A 17,448-nucleotide genomic window follows, 5' to 3' on the forward strand; every position below is an offset into this window, starting at 1 on the left:
GAGTAATTGTTCAGGCACCAATGTGGGCTGCTGGTGAGATCAGTCCATTGTTTTTCGCTCCACAAAACATTTTAATATAAACCAAAAAGGGTGAAAAACCTCAGACGGCAAGATGATGACAGACGCCATTTACTTTATTCAAGTGTCCAAATCAAACAATGTTGACAGTCCAAGTAACAAAAATGCACAGATATTGACTCAAACAGCTGGACAGGGTTTTGTTGACAATGAGGCTGATCAATTCTGTTCTGTTTATAGACAGACATTCTATATCCTGTTTAGGTTTGGAGCAATTTGTTTGTATTTAAAGATTATACACTGTTTATTTTTAGATTTTTTTACCAAGTGGTTCATGCACAATTTATCATTTTAATAATAAATAACAATTCAGTAATTTTATATTTATTTTTATACATTTTGTCTTAAAAAGATAGGAAAGCAATGTTTAAGTCATGCCCGTAGACTGATTATAAAGAAGGATGCCTCACTGCAGTACAGGTCTCAAATCCTGCTCCCTCAGACACCATCTTAGGGGAAAATTGTATTTGATTTATACTTTGATCTTTCTTAGTTTGGCCCAGGTCCCATCTGCTAACGTTATCATTTTAAGTACTTCCTACCATAATGTTGTAAGTTCAAGTGTTCATTTTTCTGATATATATATATATATGTTTTTTAATGATGGGTGTAGCAATGAATGACAAAAGATTGGCCGGGCGGTTGTATGGGCCGGACCTTGACGCTGATCACTTCTGTGCAGACACATGCTTTAAATGTGCAGGATGGCAGCTTCTGTATACGGAATATTTTGGCTTAACTTTTGTACAATGGGAGAAAGTGGAGCTACATTGTCCATCTTTATAAAGAGTCTATAGTCAAACCTGATGTTGCCTTACACATAAAAGAATGATCCCAGTCATTTCCACATGGTGAGGCACAGACAGCTTATTATTAAACACTGACAAACTCCTGTATCGGTATCGGCACTAAAAAGTGAAATCGGTGCATCTCAAAACTTAACACTGCAGAAATCATGCTGTTCAGCATCCGAAAAAACAGTATAAGGGTGTTTTATGACACAATATTCAGTACTACAAATGTACTATCAACCACCACCAAAGCTGTAGAAGAACTGAATGTTTGGTTCAAGTCTAAAAGGGCTCAGAAGGTCTTATTTGGTGGATGTAGTGCACGTTCGGGGCACGAGATCGGTCCATGTGGTGCTAACTGGAAGATTGGGAAGCACTAAGCAGCTCGAAAAAAGTCACAGCCTGCAGCAGAGCGTCACAGAGTTCCTCTCCTCCTCTTCTGCTGTTCATCTGGAAATAATTCCTGTATTTCAACAGCAGCTCTGGGGGGAAATTTATCCTGGGAAGCTCCTGTGTCACCGACTCAGTCATCAGCTGTTGCACGATCTGTGCTCCACTGGTGCGCACCATGCCCACCATGAGCCCAAAGTGACGTCCCACAGCAGTTCGCATCATGTTCAGAACCCTGCAAAGGAAGGAAGAGATGAAAGACGGGACAAGTCATTATGTGAACCGTCAGACTTCAAACAGATGCCACAAAAAAAAAAAAAAGCTAAACTAAAAAAAGTTCACTCAGTTGAGCATCTCACACAATTGTGTCTCTGCCCTCTTACAGTCAAGAATGTGCTGAAGATAAGAGAAACGTGTTCATTTTGTATGTGGATGTATAAAGAGAACTGGATACAGGACCCCATTTATTAAAGTTGCTCAGTGGCGCATGAAGCCAGCTTTCATGTATAAAATTACTATCTATGGGTCCACAAGGCAAGCACACTAGAGACTTCCCTCTGACGAGTCGGCTACTTTTGGCTTAGCGCTCCGATGACTACCATAGTAATTGATATGAAATCCCTTTTTCCCACCTGGGGGGTATGTTGGTGTCAGGTGATGAGTTTCTTGGCTCCAGCAGAGCGAACAGCATGGCCTCCACAGACCTCATGTGGGCCATGATGGGGTACAAGTTTGTATTATGCATTGAGATGGAGGGTTTCTCTACTATGTAGAAGTCTGCTGATGGGAGAAGTGCCAGAACTGCAGAGACCTGATGGCAGAAAAGAAAAGTTGTACAGTTGTATATAGGCTTCTATTCTGTACTGTGAGTTCAACCCTGATGTTTATAACAAACTTAAATAGGTGTTACATAGTTTCTCTATGAAAGCTCATTCAACTATTCTTTATGTAAAACTTCAATAATAACAGGAACTCTGGTATTTACACTCACATCAGTCAAGTAAGCAGAAGCCATGTATGTTCCCCTCAAGAAATTTGGACAGTCCAGCTGCTGCCAATCCAGCAACATCATCCTGCGGTCCACATGAGCCCAGGCGACTCTATTAGTCCCACATACTATCGACACAACGGTGTTGGCTTCCTGGGTAAACACAGAATCATGACAGGTGCTCATGGTGAATTATCCTGCTCTGTCTGGTTATTTTTAATATCCGTTTGGCAAATGATGAGAAGAACACTAGATATAATGCAGATTATTTGAAGGTCAGTGCCAGGTATCCAACAGGAGTGGGATGTGTGTTGCCCTACTGTCTCAGGATGTACTACACAGTATGTAAAAGCAGTTATATAATAATATTTTCTGGGGTTTTTGGAGAGCTTTGTCAAGAAGGTTATCACTTTGTTGTGGTAGACAACCCAGCTGTGTGTGCATGTTAGTACCCTGTGAGTAGTGAGTCAAAAAGTGATGCCAAATGGCGAGTTTGGAATGAGAATGAAAGCAGTATGGAGGAAATTCGTGCTCAGACTCTGTACCAAAGAAATGGCCTGAATGTCATGTGCACCACCTTTAAGATCCAGACGTCAGATTACTTAAAATTCTTCATCTGGTTAAAATACACAGTTAAATGGCCAAGATCTAAACAGTGTATTGAACAAATCTATCTTAAAATTGGATACAAAGTACATTTATGACAGCTTGTAACACAATCACAACGCTGATGCAGGTGTGTCCATTGACAGGCAACTGAAAGAAACAAGTAATAGTAGCTTTTTGTGATTAACACAACTTAGCCAATGTTAGCTCAACAGTGTGTTTGGACCGTTTGGACCTCTGACTGGCCGGACGGACAGGTTGATAGTATTTAGTTCGGCTCGCGCGCAGACGCACACGGAGAGATGATGTGGGGATGAGACTAATACAGACAGGTAGGCACAACAGCACAGTATATTCAGTGCATGTGTTTAAGTGTGTGAATGCTGATGGGTGACAGACACTGCTGAGCAGAGATGCAACGCAAAATAGCTTTATATTATGAATCGTGTAGATATACGTTCAGTAGCTTGAAATGTGACATTAGCGCAGCACATGAGACTGGCGGGCCGCCATGGTCTAGGTAATTAATGGGAAACCCTTATGCCACTACGTCACAAAGTAGGAATGTTGCCAATGATATGCTTTTTTTTTACCCATAAAAAAATATACCGGTATAATCGTGAACAATACGATATGGCACACCCCTAGTTCAACATTGTTGGAAACATTTGGAATAATGTTAGTGTACTTTGATTTTTTTTTTGTATTTTGGAAATGTTACACATTATACCTTTAACTACGACCATAGGGACTATAAGTCAGGATATCTCTGACTCTGCTGCAAGATTGTAAGAGTTGGTTTTCTACCTGTATTTCAAAAGTTCAACAACTCCATTGTTGTTGTGCGCAATATGTGCAAGTGCAATATTTAATGGTAAACAGGCAGACCCAAACCCCAAGGCTAAGCCTTTTTCAAGCAAAATGTAACAGGAGGGCTGAAATCTTTTTTTTTAAATCCTTAAATTACTTAAATCTTAAAGTAGGGTGGATACCTGACAACACAGTGACTCAAACCCAAGTCCATGAGACAAAAAACTATCTGCTTGGCCACTTGAGTTCATGTTTAGAACTCCTTGTGGTTGCCACAATAAGCATTTTCCTCCCATAAAGACAAGCGCCTCACCTCCAGCCACGACTTGTCAACCTCTGGACTGACAAACTTGGCCAACTGGACCCTCACTTTCTTCTCCTTCTTGACCGGGTTGAGGATGGCGTTGAACACTGTGACAGCACTTTTGTGCTTCAGCAGCGGCACATTCACCACACTCTCAAGAGTTTTAAAGGGGCCGTTTTTAGTCCTGTAGTCCACAATGTTGAGCGACTTGCGGCCCCTAAGGAGCTTGACCCCGGCCAGCTCTGACGGTGTGGCGTTGTTGAGCAGCAGCAGAATGGTGTCTCGTTGCTCGGGGGTGTAGCAGGCGTCCAGGGATCTGTTGTCCTCGTTGCAGGGCTCAGAAGTGGAGGAGACTGTTGCGTTTAGGGTCTCAAAGCCGGCCACGGGAACCCGGCTCCGCCAGCAACATGTGCACTGAAGGTACCGCGGCTCGAGCTCCGGGAGGCAGCCGTGCTGAGGGCGACGGAACAAGCCAGACCGACCTGCAAACTGACCTGCAGGAGCAATATAAATGATGCTGAGCTGTCAAATCCATAAAAAAAAATTCTGTGCTCCCCATAACACGTGAGTAGAAAGCTCTTAATATGACAGTTAACGTTGCGTTAAGTTATTTAAACTTGTCATACATATATCCGTCTTAAAGGCTGCGTAGATTTAATAATACTTTCTAAAAACAGGAATACTAACACGTTTAACGTTAAAAAGGATATGAAACCTACGTTAGCTTGACATTGCTAACCACCACGAATTCAAAGGTAAGTTATGCAACTTGCAAACAGCGAGGAAAAAAAAAACATTTCACTTCAAAAACTTACTTCTCTGAGCGACCGAAGACAGAAATCGCCTGGCGACCCACATCCTCGCTAATTTAAAATAAATAATCGACTGTTTCATTCACAACATTTTACAGGTTGAGCAAGTTTGCCCTTAAGTTGTCCGTCGGTTTCAATCGCTCGGCGTAGAACTACAGCATACAAATGGTTCCGCTTCTCCTTTTTTTGTTACTGGCGAGCCGACGTTAAATCCTGTGTATACTGCCATTTAATTTGTGGGGTCTCATTGCACACAGCTATGTGGTGCTGAGTAATACAGAATTTCAATATTAAATATATAAATATTCATATGAAACAAATAAACATGGCAATGAAATAAATCCTCATTTTGAGTTCTCAACTGACTGCATTTATTTCAGGGGACTTTTATTTGATAATTGCACACTCATTGTTATTGTTATTATTAGTATTATTATTTATCTACAGGTCTATTTATTAATTTATGTATTCATTCAATATTTAATGGCAGTCCACAGATAACTGTATTACCAAGCTTCATATTTTAATGTTTCCATATCCCGTTTATACTAGTAAGGTTAGATTAATTAAGAAATACATTTTAGTTTTGTGCAGTATTATTTAACAGCACCAAAAACTACCAGATGTGCCCTATACCTGTGTATTTACTCAAGAACTGTACATCATTTTGATTAGATTTTATGACTGTTTAATATTTTATCTTTTTTCATAGCATCAAAACATATAGTTTATAATATAATTTGTTCACTGTTGATATTCATTTAACTATATTTTATTTATTTAACACAGTAAGGCGCTTATATAAACTGGCCAAATCAGTGTGCCTGCCCCCTAGTGGCCAGAATACATCGATGCAGCTTTATATTTCGATATAAATAAAACAATTTTTCAGGTCAAGTATGTTGACCTTTTCACTCAAGGAAGTTCTCACACTCCATTATTATTTATTTTACTTTCCTGTCTATGCTGGAAGTGGTAATGTGTTGCTTTTTTTTAAAGCGTCTGGCCATTTGACCTCTGCAAATATTTGGATGTGTGTTCTGAACTCTGAGAAATGAATATGAGGATCAGGAACAGTCAGCGACAGCAACCAGAAGTTAAGAGACAAAACCAGAAGTGGAGCAAACGATAAAAAGGTACTTGCTACATAAAGTCAATACTAGTCAAATTTTCTAACTAGCGTATAGTAAATGTTAGAAATTAGACTGTATTCAAAAGTTTGTCTTCAAAAGCCCTGAACACTCACAAACATAGGTGTGATAATTAGATTAGGCTTGGTTTGGCTTTGCTCAGGTTAAAGCTGAATGGAGCTCCACTGGGAACTAAATTTGGTCATAATTATGAACAATAACAAACCATCAGATATTTACGGTGTACCTGTCCTAACATGACAACACCTCGCCCTCACCAGTCAGCTCACAGTTATGAACCACATCAGTTTCATACTGTAAGTTAATCGCCCTGTTACACTGTGACGTCTGTTTCACTTCCTTTCTCTGTTATTTCTGGAGCTCTGCGTTTGTGTGCAGAACAATAAACTTCATGATGCTGTGCTGGTAAGAGGAAATGCTGAGCCAGTTGGCCACTGAGAAGAAATTATGTTTTTCACCTGCCAGAGAACAGAGCAGCTCTCTGCCGCTCATTGTGTGAAAGCAATATGGAGTTAATACCCAGCAGCTCTTTTGATGGGACTCAGCTGTCAGTCTGACAGAAGAAACCACCTTCACCTATGGCCAACCTGGAAAGGAATAACAAAATTCTGCTGGAACTGGTGCGACAGCCCGGTAACAACTTGTGTGCTGACTGTGGAGCTCCTGGTGAGTACGCTGGCAAAGATTCATTACCAGAATATGTTATTTTTTATATCATAATAACATGTTTTATTTCTGTATTAGTGTTTTCTTTATTTAAGTTAAAAGAAAGATAAACAGTAACCTGCGCCATCAGGCCACGTGATGCTGTTTGTTAACAGAACTATCTCCATTGTCATATTTTATAGCCAAGTCATGTTTTATAATAAAGGCTCATAAAGGGAAGTGGTGGCTACTGTATATTCTGTGGTATGACTTCATTGTTCCTCCCACACCTTGTTGCCATCAGTGACAATTAGTGTGTGTGAGGGAAATACATTAAATACTTAAATTCACTGTTAAATGTACCCATTAATGTGTGTTTGTTTAATTAATTTGTGGGTTTGTTCTGTATTTAGATCATTCTTACAGTATAAACATTGAGCTGTATGCTGTATTTATATTCTTTTTCTCTCAGAGCCTGACTGGGCCTCTTACACTATCGGTGTCTTTGTGTGCCTGAACTGCTCGGGGATGCATCGTAATATACCTATTATCAGCAAAGTGAAATCCATACGTCTGGATCTCTGGGATGATTCACTAGTAGAGGTATAAATTGGAAGTTTAATTGATTTTGTTTGAATGGCTTATAACATGTATTATTATTTGTAAGTCTTTTTTTATATTATGAACATGTGCACAGCCCACCTAATGCTAAAACAATATGTATGTACATATTAGTATGTACACGGTTGCCCCTAAAGTTGGAATAATTTTGTTTTCAGACACAATCCTCTGTTAATTGTTGTTTAATTTTCATTGTGATATGTTTGGAAGAGACTGATTAATAAAGTTTTGAGAAGATATTAACTTTATTTGTCAAGAATAAAACACATTGTCACAATCATTCCATGGAAAGAGGTAAAATATATTTTATTTCAACTTCATGAGCAACAGTGCATTTTTTTATCTTCATATTTTTTAATGATTTTTCTAATTCATATCCCATTTATTTGTAAATGGGGCCAAAATGTATAAAATATCATCATGCTGTATTGAAAAAGTCTTAAAACTAGCGATTGAGTCCATAAAGTCATTATGAGAATGTTTGTGGTGATAAATCAAGTTAGAAGTAGGGTAATTTTCCTATTGACTCACTTACAAACTGGTGGAGTCTCCACCTGCTGGCCATTAAAAAGAATGCAGGTTTAAGGCACTTCTGAGTTTTCGTGAAGTAAATGTTTTGTTTCTTATCTCTTGCGGTCCGTCAAACTTATATCTTGTTTCAGGTCTCACCAAATAAGCAGTTCTGCTCTGTAAAATAAGGGATGTACAAAATGAAACTAAGACAATTCACATACATTTTCTTGTTTTAAAATCGAACATCTTGTGGTTTCAGTTCATGCAGGAGATGGGAAATTCTGCAGCCAAAGCCATTTATGAGAAGTGCGTCCCTCCCTTCTTCTACCGGCCGCACCAGAAAGACTGCATGTGGGTGACTGTCACAAAATTAACCTTCATTCACTAATCAGTACAGTGGAAGTGAAAGAAGTACAGAAGTATTTTTAGTGAATGTGTGTGAAGAGGTACAGAAAGAGGAACACACACTTGGAGTTAGGTACCAATGTGCAGCTATCACTATAGACAGTATGAATTAGACTCATTCATTAATGACAGGTGTTTCTGAATGTTTCACCCATAAGGAAACAGTAAAGGTTTGCTTTGTTATAGAGTCCTGAAGGATCAATGGATTCGTGCAAAGTATGAAAGAAGAGAGTTTACAGGAGAAAACAACTACTTACAAGCTTACTGCTCAGGTAATTATCCTTCCATTATACTAACATAATAATATTATTTCAATCATCTGCTGTTCAGTATTTTCTTGATCTATTTAACCCAGATCAGTTTGAGTCAATACTCTGGAAGAAGGGCAAAGACAACAAGCAGTTTTTGAAGAGGGTCTTCCTGCTCTCCCGTAAAGACTTCACCCTCAAATACTTTACTAAAGAGGATGTGAGTTTAGCTACATCATCATTCAGTCTACAGTGTTTCACAGTCAAATCGCTTTTCTTTCTAATAATTTAAAACCCTGTAATTAATCCCCTCATTAAAACCAAAAAGTCCAAGCTTCCCAAAGCTGTGATCTCCATGAAGGACCTGAATGTCGTTTTCCAGCCGGAGAAGATCAGCCACGCTCACGGCCTGCAGATCTCCTACCTGCACGAAGAACGGACCAGAAATCTGTTTGTTTATCATGAGAAGGGACAGGTGAGCTTGAGTGCCTTGGTGCCTTTTTATTTCTACTTTTAACAGATCCATGTCTTGACTTCAGTGCAGGTATAGAGTCTTAAAACCTTTGAAGCTCACACTTGCTGTGAGGCACGCAGTGAAGTGGGACAAAGGTTATTGATTGCAATATCAATAAAACACCAAAACCAGTTGTAAGCCAGAGGGAGAAAAACCTTGAAATACTGTACAAAGTCATCTATTGAATGTACACCTAACTTTAACTCTAAAAACTCCACACATTTGCATCATACTTTACTTTTAACATACACAAATACAAAGCCGCCCTTAAAATTGAAATAAGTTTGTTTTCAGACACTATCCTCTGTTAACTGTGGTTTCATTTTTATTGTGATATGTTTGGAAGAGATTAATTAATACTGTTTTGAGAATATTATACGATTTATCTGTCAATAGTAAATCACATTGTCACAAAGACGTGAAACATATTTTATTCCAACTTTATTGGCGACTGTGTATATGTGTGTAATGGTCAAATACAGTTTCTGTGTTCAGTTTTTTGTATTTACATAAACTGAATAAAACTGTCCAGACATTACAGTTTTTCTCGATTGCTAAGACACATTTCTTGAAAGCTCCTCTCCTTTTCTCTAAACTGTGAACACAAAACCCAATTTTCAAGCTACATTCACAAAACCTCAGACTCTTCTTGCAAAACCAAACTTTCACCTCAAAACAGTTCAATCTGTGCTCAAATCTGAACTATGTTGTCAAATCGTGCCCCGAGTCAATCAAAATTAAAAACACTACTGAGCAGTCACTAAACACTACATAGAAAAATAGAAATCACAACGCTCAGGACATGAAGCTGGAGAAATAAATGTTCATTGTTCACTGTAGGCTAAATGCATGTTGCAAAAAATATACATGAAATACTAAACAGTTAGACTAACCCTCCATTACAATACTACAGTACATTGGTACAGTGATGTACTGACACATATTTACTTACAGTATACTGTGGTACAGTATATAGTATGCCATACAGTACTTGCTGTCAACATTTACATACTGTACTATAATGTCAAAAAAGGTAATTACCTGTTCTCTTCTCTAAATCTTGGGATTATGGTGGACACAGTGAATCTACTGATGTTTGGCTGTACCCTTTGTCCCGCCTCCCTCATGCTCACACCATGGACAAGAACATGGTCAATCACAGTAGCTCTGATTTCATCAGATATTACTGTTCTGTCTTTGCTGACCACCTTGACCTCCTCTCACTCTTCCTTTTAGATTATTTCCATTGTAGGGCCTCACAAACCAGTGCTCTCTGAACTGGCTTATATGTTAGTCTATGGTTCCGTCATATCATTAGCCACAAGTGTGATCAATTTTGAGTTGTTGTGTTCAATTGGTGACAATTGTGGTTTAATTGTGTTTGACTTTTGTCACCTGTGCTCACCATTATGCAGCACGGGTGCATCACAATGAAAATGTGTTGGCAAGTTGTGTCTAAACAGGTGAAAAGTGCTTATGGTTTTGCCAAAAGAGTGATTGATTCAATCAGTGGCTTCAGGCAACTGAGCATTTGGTTCAGACAATAGGGTTTAGTGTTTTAGCAATTGAGAAAAACTGTAAGGTTGTCAAAAGTATCACTGCTTTTTGATAACATATGTTTAAAACCACATGATCCCCATTAATCATACATCTGATGGTATAGAAAGTACAGAAGAAAATAAACATACAATCCGATTTTAACCATTTTAACCCCAAAGCTGCACAGATTTAAACAACAAGGAATGTATATTTGATTTAATTCTTAATTCTTATTTTATTTCATTTATTGTATCTCATAATATTTTCACACTGGAGTCTCTGTGACGAAAGCAATTTCCTCCTGGGGATTATTAAAGTCATTTTGATTCTGATTCTGAAAATGAACTGCACTGTATTCATTAAGTGACTTTTTGTGTGTGTGTGTGTGTGTGTGTGTTGGGGGGGGGGTCCTATTTTGCTTCCTTGTGACAACCTTACCTGCAGGTTTTATCTTGCTGATGTACTCTCCTGTATCTGATGCCTTCTAGGTGATTGTATCCTTGTTCAATGCTATTCGAGCAACACGTCTGGCTTACCTGCAGAAGAAAAATCCCACTCTTCGAGACAATGACGTGAGACAAAATTTCAAAAGCTTTAGCACAAATGATAGAAGTGTTGTGTAAAGTGTTGTTCCAATAACAGAGTGACCTATGTCTCTGCACAGTTAATACCTCAGATAACGAGACACTGCCTGAAGGAGGGCTACATGGAGAAAACTGGCCCAACGGTTTGTCAACTATCTTTATTGTACTTATTCATATTTATTTTATTGGACAAATTAGTTAATTTATTTTTTTTCTCTCTCTCTGCCTCTGTGTGTGTGTGTGTGTGTGCTTTCAGCAACGGGAGCCATTTAAGAAGAGATGGTTTACATTGTGCTCAATGAACAGAAAGCTTCTGTATTTTAAAAGTCCTCTGGTAAATAACAGATAATACCACAGTCCCTACAGTGTGTGTATAAAGTGTGTTAAGTCAATATATGTGTTTATCTATATATAATACTAAGCAATAATTTTCATTCGGTGCTAAAAAAATATAATGATTATGCATTTAAATAAATTTATCAAAATAAAAGTTTATTTTGGAGGTAGACAACATCTTGGTGAAAAATACTGAAATATTAGCCTGATATGAACCAAGGTATTGTTCATTTTTACTGTTACTGCAGTATGAAAAATAACTCATTCATAATTTACTCAAATACTGTACTTAATTACAATTTTGAGATATGGTACTTGTACTTGACTTGAGTACTTCCATTTCATGCAGTTATAATTCCACTCCACTACATTTCACTACATTTATTTTATAGCTCTAGTTAATTTTGAGATCAAAATTGGACACAATCGATAATAATAGGAAGCTTTAAAAGTACACCACATTGTTCAAGATTAAACCAGTGATTTACAACTTTTTGGGCTTTTGACATCTTACGAAAAGCAGCGAGTTGACAGAGTCACATTTCAGATGACTGAGTTGATAAAAACTCTACCAAATATTGTATTCTCCCTCTGCACTGATGCTTTAGGATTAATCATCTAATGATGTCATACGTATACGATAAAATATAATTTAAAGTGACCAAACCATTACTTTTACTTTATCTAAATTTTGCTGCTAATATTTATGTACTTTCAGAAAACGTGTATCTACTGCCCTCACAGTGCGTGTGCTTGTACAAAGCTAGACAGTCAGATAACGGTGTAGTAGAGAAGTCCTCCAAGAAACCACAAGGCTTGAATTTTCTTGTCTTTTAACGAAGTCTCTATTTCCCATCGTAAAACTGTAATTGTTACAGACAGAAACACAATTAACTTAACACTATACAAACAAGCACTATATGTAGCCTACATTTCAATTAGCATCCATAACAGCACACAAAATTATAACAGTTAGCCTTTGCTAAAGCTAGCATAATATTCATAGAAAACATATCAAACTAACTCTTAAATAGAAAAATAGATAAATATTTTCCAGGGCACAAGCGTCAGAAAACTCTTAAAAATATATCATCAGCCGTCGTTAAGCTGTCTTTGATCTTAAGGAAAAGAGCGCTCGCTCGGACGCGATTTCTGTAAAACGAAAGTAAGATATCTCAGTCTGACGCGGTTTCTCTGAACCAAGAACCTGCTACTAACTTATGAACTATTTACTTATTATTTTAACTTTTTAACCTGTAAAGGCAGACCAGTTTACTTGTCATGGACTATTTTTACATTGCTGTACTGGTATTTTTACTTGAGTAAACAATCTGAATACTTCTTCCACCCCTGACTATTAGGATGCCACGGAGCTGGGTGCTGTCTTCATCGGCACAGAGAGCCACAGCTACTCTGTCTCAGAAAACGGCGGGCGGAGCACCAGGGGAAGCCGCTGGCACTGCGGCATCACACTAAAGACTCCACACAGGGAGTTTGTGTTCATGTGTGATCAGGACCAGGAGCAGAGGGAGTGGCTGGAGGCCTTCAGAAAGGTCATCGCTCAACCCATGACCCCGGAGGACTACGCTAGTAAGACACTGATGTTACACTTGAAACACGGCAAGGTTATAATAGTTTTGGATTTTTTATTAGTCTCAGTTTTAATTTCGTTGTGAATTTTTGTTTTCAAATTCAGTTAGTTTTAGTTCGTTTTTAGAGTGAGTTTGTTAGTTTTAGTTTAGTTTTTATTTTTTGAAAATGCTGCGTTTTAGTTTAGTTTTTATTAGTTTTAGTGTTAGTTTTAGTTTTTTCTAATGGGGTATTTGTTGGATGCCAGATTCAATAAGGTCATAAATAAATGTTGCCTTTATTTCCTTTGTCTGATCCATCTCAGCCCCAACAAGGCTATTAAGTCATAAAACCAGATAGATGAAATAGATTTCATATTAACCAAAAAGGTTTATGTATGAAAAAAGTTGACAAAGACGAAAACTAAGGACATTTTCACTATAATTTTAGTTAGTTTTAGTTAGTTTTGTGACCACACAATACAGTTTCAGTTAATATAGTTTTTTTTAAAAACTCTTGTTTTTATTCTTATTTAAGTTAACTAAAATGTTTTTTTAATTCTAGTTTTCGTTATTTATTTAGTTTTCGTTAACTATAATAACCTTGAAACACGGTAGGTAATGTGAAGTGAATACTCACTCCTAACTCCTCCTCCTTTATCTCTGTGATACAGATGAAGCCAACATGAGGAGAGGGAAATGACCGGAGCAGTTTATCTGCTGGTCTGCAGCTGTTAAAGGACATGAACTCGTCTTCAAAGAGATGCCCCCAAACATGTCAGCGATAATTTAAAAAAATGGAGACAAACTCTTTATTTTACTGGCAGAACTGTTCGACTGACACCACTGACATGATCGTCTCCTACACTTTGCACGGACTGCAGCATCTGTGATGACACCTTGTGACACCTCGGGGAAGTCTCAGCTGACATTGCTGCACATCAGAAGCTTGAATTTATTGCATTGTCATTATGAATACACTGGAAGCAAATATTGTATTTATTTAAAATAAGGTAAAAAAGTAACAGACTAAGACTTCATGTATAATTTCTTTTAATTATAAATTGTTCCGTAGTTATTTTGTATTTTATGTTTTATTCAATTTGCACATCTTGAAAAGATTAAGTTTCATTTTAACTCTCTGTATAGTTCTTTGACCTCTTTATAATTTGAATAAATTGAATACACAGTTGACTCCTGCTTTTAATAGTCCTGTTTTACCAGCTCTAGAGGTATATATAGTAAAGTTTTTATCATCGTCAACCATTGTTTATTCAGGGAAAGTTGACCGAGCATTATGCTCTTTCACAGTAACAGATGTACAGATGGATATACACATTAAAAACCTCAGTAATAAGTGATGGAAAATCCAATAAAACACAACTAGCGGACATGTCCATCAAAAACAATTAACAGCAATTAAAAAAAGTAAGATGACTAAAATAAAAAAATAAATAACAAAAGGTCTGCCAAGAAGAAAGGATATAGGCTGCAACAACAGCAGCACTTAAAACAGAAAGATTTGTTTTCCATTTTTTTGGTGTGAAAAAACTAAATGCTAGTATGGAGCTACTAATTCCTGATTCTTCTCCAGTAACAAATTAACAAAGTTGTGATGTAGGTCGTTCCGGAATGTAACTAAATACATTTACTCGAGTGCTGAACTTAAGTAGAATTTTGGGGTACTTGTACTTTACTTGAGCATTTGCATTTTATGTAACTTTATACTACTCCACTGCATTTAGCTGCCAGCTTTAGTTACTTTCTGAGTTAAAATTTAACATAAAAACATGATCATGTGACAACACATTTTCCTCATAAACCTGTTAACAGTAAATGAAGTACTTGAAAAACTACTTTGATAAACACTGCTTTTACTACTTTTACTTTTGATACTTAAAGTACATGTTGATGCTGATACCTTTTTTGTACTTTTACATTTGAAATGCAGGACTTTTACTTGTAGTGGAGTAATTTCACAGTGTGGAATTATTACTTGTACTTAAGAAAAGGATCTGAGTACTTTTTCCAACACTGATCAGAGGTAACACTTGGGAATAATGTCACATATTCAGATTGTTGTGATAGGCAAAGGTGAATTATCAACCAGGCCAAGCAGCCCAAAGGCCCCTTTTAAAACCTTGATTATTTCTGTTTATATTGTGCTTCCATGATGCAATTATCTAAATAAATGTGTACTTAGGCCTCCACACATTGTGCAAAACTTCTGGTTTCTGCTGGTGGCGCGGGCCTACAGTTTTTCTCAGTTGCTTTGGTGCATTTCTCAAATCAATATTAACATTTGCACAACCTCCACAACATTAAGTCATTTGTGCACATCATAATAGCAGTTTCTCATTCCTTCCAGCAAATTACAAATGCTTTTGGACATGCATCAAATGCTTTCATACAACTCTCTGCTGTTTTATAACTTTATTATTTGCTTGTGTCATGTCAGTCAAAATGAACTATACTTGTGAATGCTGAATAGTCATTACATATAAAACGAATAGTCCTCATTCCATTGCTTGAGTCATTACATACAAAAATGTTGAACTAGTTGTCAAAATCTGTCAAGCAAATTTTCTAAAAAAAATTGACTCTTTATTTTTTTTACTGAAAATGTCTCCGGAATTGAAAAAATTATCTCAGGCGAAGCTCAAATTTCATTGATGAGAAGGGCTGTGTGAAGCATTTGTTGCAACCAATGATAAGCCACTTCTCTACAATCACTCAGAGCTGAATCCCATAAACCCATAAACACTGTACAAGCATATATGAACCTAGCAGGACATAGTGTGGACCGTTTCTACAACACAGTGACACTGTACTGTGCACATCTCTACCCAAAGGGAGTTTATGTTTGTTGTAAATAAGGGTGTTTTTTTCCTTTTGTACAATGCTGTAAAGGAATTAGAATTGAAAAGAGCATATGCAATAAAAATGTGAAATATACAATGTTCAGTGTGTTGTACTAAGTTACCTCACTAAATACAGTCATGTTTAACTTAACTGTAGTTTTCAAATGGCTGTGCAAATAGTATATAAGCTGTCTTGAGCATTTTCAGGTAGCGTCACCAAGATCTGACTTTTTTGCATTGGAAAACATTTACAGAGTAAACTATCATAATGAAAACATGACAGAGCCATTTGACTATCCTGTTCAATGGTGTCAGGACTTTTTATCTTGATGACACTGACACTTTCATTGACATGAATACTTGCTTTTGTGGAATAAGCTATCCATTTGAGCAAGGTTTAGGTTATCAACTAGGTTTTGCAGTTTGTACTAATTGTTTTGAGAAATGCACTAACTGTTGTTCAAATGTTAATAGTGATGTGAGAAATGCACCAAAGCTACTGAGAAAAACTGTAATAACAGGGGCTGTCGAGGTAGGAGAAAACGTAAGAGGACTCACTCCGAGATATTTTCCCGGTACCAGAAATATCTTCGACCCAACCAGTCCAATATTTCAAAACTGGAATGTATTGAGAGCCTGGTCTGTATCTTAACCAGCGGTGGAAAGTAAGAGTACATTTACTCAAGTCACGTATTTAAGTATAGTAGTGAGTTGAGTATTTGAATTCCAAGCAGTTCCCAGAATGTTATTTTTTGTGTTATATTTTGTGCAATGGCTGATACTGAGTCAGCAAAGAGAAAATCAAAGAATTAACTAACCCAAGGACAAAAAAACCACGAGTCACAGAGAGTTGGTAGTGCTCAAGCTTTTAATTTTAGAAGTATAAGAAAAAATACTTTTTATGCATTTTTTCTTTTTTGTCTGCAGGATGCATAGTGATGAGGTACTGTATGTTTGTTAAACTGTTTTACTGTCAACCATAAACTCATATATCGATGTAAAACAACCAAATGTAGACCTATTTCATAAATATAACAGACATATTACGTACATGTCTAGGAAGAAAAGGGCCGATGTAGGATCGGTTTTAAATCCTTTAAATTCTTTAAATTCTCTCCATCAGTTGATCATTGTCGCTTCTAGCTTTTTTTGTCCTTCACTTAATTATTATATTTTTTGGTCTTTGCTGATCCTGCCCCAGTAGCAGCCATCACACAGCATATAACGTCAAATATAAAATTATATAAAGAGAAATCTCTTCCTGTTTCCTTTTAATTGGCTCGGATACTAGGCCTAGTTAGTGTGAAACTTGCCTGCGAAAATGTAAACATATCCTTGGACCCAAGGACAAATATAAAACAAAAAAAGCTCAAAAGAATTTAATTTAAGAGCTAATATCCAGCCATTTTCCACGCTTTTCTTGATAATGATTTTAGTTATTATCAAGGAAACCGTGAAAAACATATTGTTATCATTATATTTGTCCAAACAAATGTACATTTAGTTGTACCAGGCATTAAAATGAACAAGAAATCGAAGAAAACAATGGTCTAATATTTTTTTCCACTGTACAGCAGGGATGGGCAACTGGAGGCCCGGGGGCCGCATACAGTCCGCACCCTCACTTGAAGTGGCCCTTAGTACAACTACATGCATTTGAGTGCAGTGTAAAAATGCACAAAAA

General features: G+C 37.1%; 2 protein-coding genes across 2 annotated transcripts; one reads left to right on the top strand and one right to left on the bottom strand.

Moving 5' to 3' along the window:
• Positions 1–118: 118 nt before the first annotated feature.
• On the bottom strand, positions 119–4,949 carry tefm (transcription elongation factor, mitochondrial). Its single transcript, XM_059339621.1, has 5 exons — positions 4,783–4,949; positions 3,977–4,461; positions 2,251–2,400; positions 1,892–2,070; positions 119–1,494 (listed from the first exon to the last, which is right to left on the bottom strand). Exons 1-5 carry the CDS (start codon positions 4,859–4,861, stop codon positions 1,224–1,226), a joined length of 1,164 nt encoding a protein of 387 aa, XP_059195604.1. The 5' UTR covers positions 4,862–4,949; the 3' UTR covers positions 119–1,223.
• Positions 4,502–14,078, top strand: LOC131976549 (arf-GAP with dual PH domain-containing protein 2-like). Its single transcript, XM_059339632.1, has 14 exons — positions 4,502–4,531; positions 4,645–4,722; positions 5,779–5,915; positions 6,291–6,596; positions 7,048–7,178; positions 7,969–8,060; positions 8,301–8,386; positions 8,470–8,582; positions 8,691–8,837; positions 10,904–10,987; positions 11,080–11,142; positions 11,256–11,333; positions 12,697–12,925; positions 13,578–14,078. The coding sequence occupies exons 4-14, from the start codon at positions 6,509–6,511 to the stop codon at positions 13,604–13,606; spliced, it is 1,140 nt and encodes a 379-aa protein (XP_059195615.1). The 5' UTR covers positions 4,502–4,531; positions 4,645–4,722; positions 5,779–5,915; positions 6,291–6,508; the 3' UTR covers positions 13,607–14,078.
• Positions 14,079–17,448: the final 3,370 nt, after the last annotated feature.

The sequence above is a fragment of the Centropristis striata genome, chromosome 1, assembly GCF_030273125.1.
Source record: "Centropristis striata isolate RG_2023a ecotype Rhode Island chromosome 1, C.striata_1.0, whole genome shotgun sequence".
NCBI lineage: Eukaryota > Metazoa > Chordata > Actinopteri > Perciformes > Serranidae > Centropristis > Centropristis striata.

What these genes read in the sequence shown, in the direction of transcription:
- tefm (XM_059339621.1), bottom strand. Translation starts at nt 4,861, where the DNA reads ATGAAACAGTCGATTATTTATTTTAAATTAGCGAGGATGTGGGTCGCC. An exon ending in TTGACAAGTCGTGGCTGGAG is followed by an intron (nt 2,401 to 3,976) that starts GTGAGGCGCTTG and finishes GTGTTTACCCAG; the next exon opens with GAAGCCAACACCGTTGTGTC. An exon ending in GACACCAACATACCCCCCAG is followed by an intron (nt 1,495 to 1,891) that starts GTGGGAAAAAGG and finishes CTTCCTTTGCAG; the next exon opens with GGTTCTGAACATGATGCGAA.
- LOC131976549 (XM_059339632.1), top strand. Translation starts at nt 6,509, where the DNA reads ATGGCCAACCTGGAAAGGAATAACAAAATTCTGCTGGAACTGGTGCGA. An exon ending in TGCTGACTGTGGAGCTCCTG is followed by an intron (nt 6,597 to 7,047) that starts GTGAGTACGCTG and finishes TTTTTCTCTCAG; the next exon opens with AGCCTGACTGGGCCTCTTAC. An exon ending in GACCCCGGAGGACTACGCTA is followed by an intron (nt 12,926 to 13,577) that starts GTAAGACACTGA and finishes TCTGTGATACAG; the next exon opens with ATGAAGCCAACATGAGGAGA.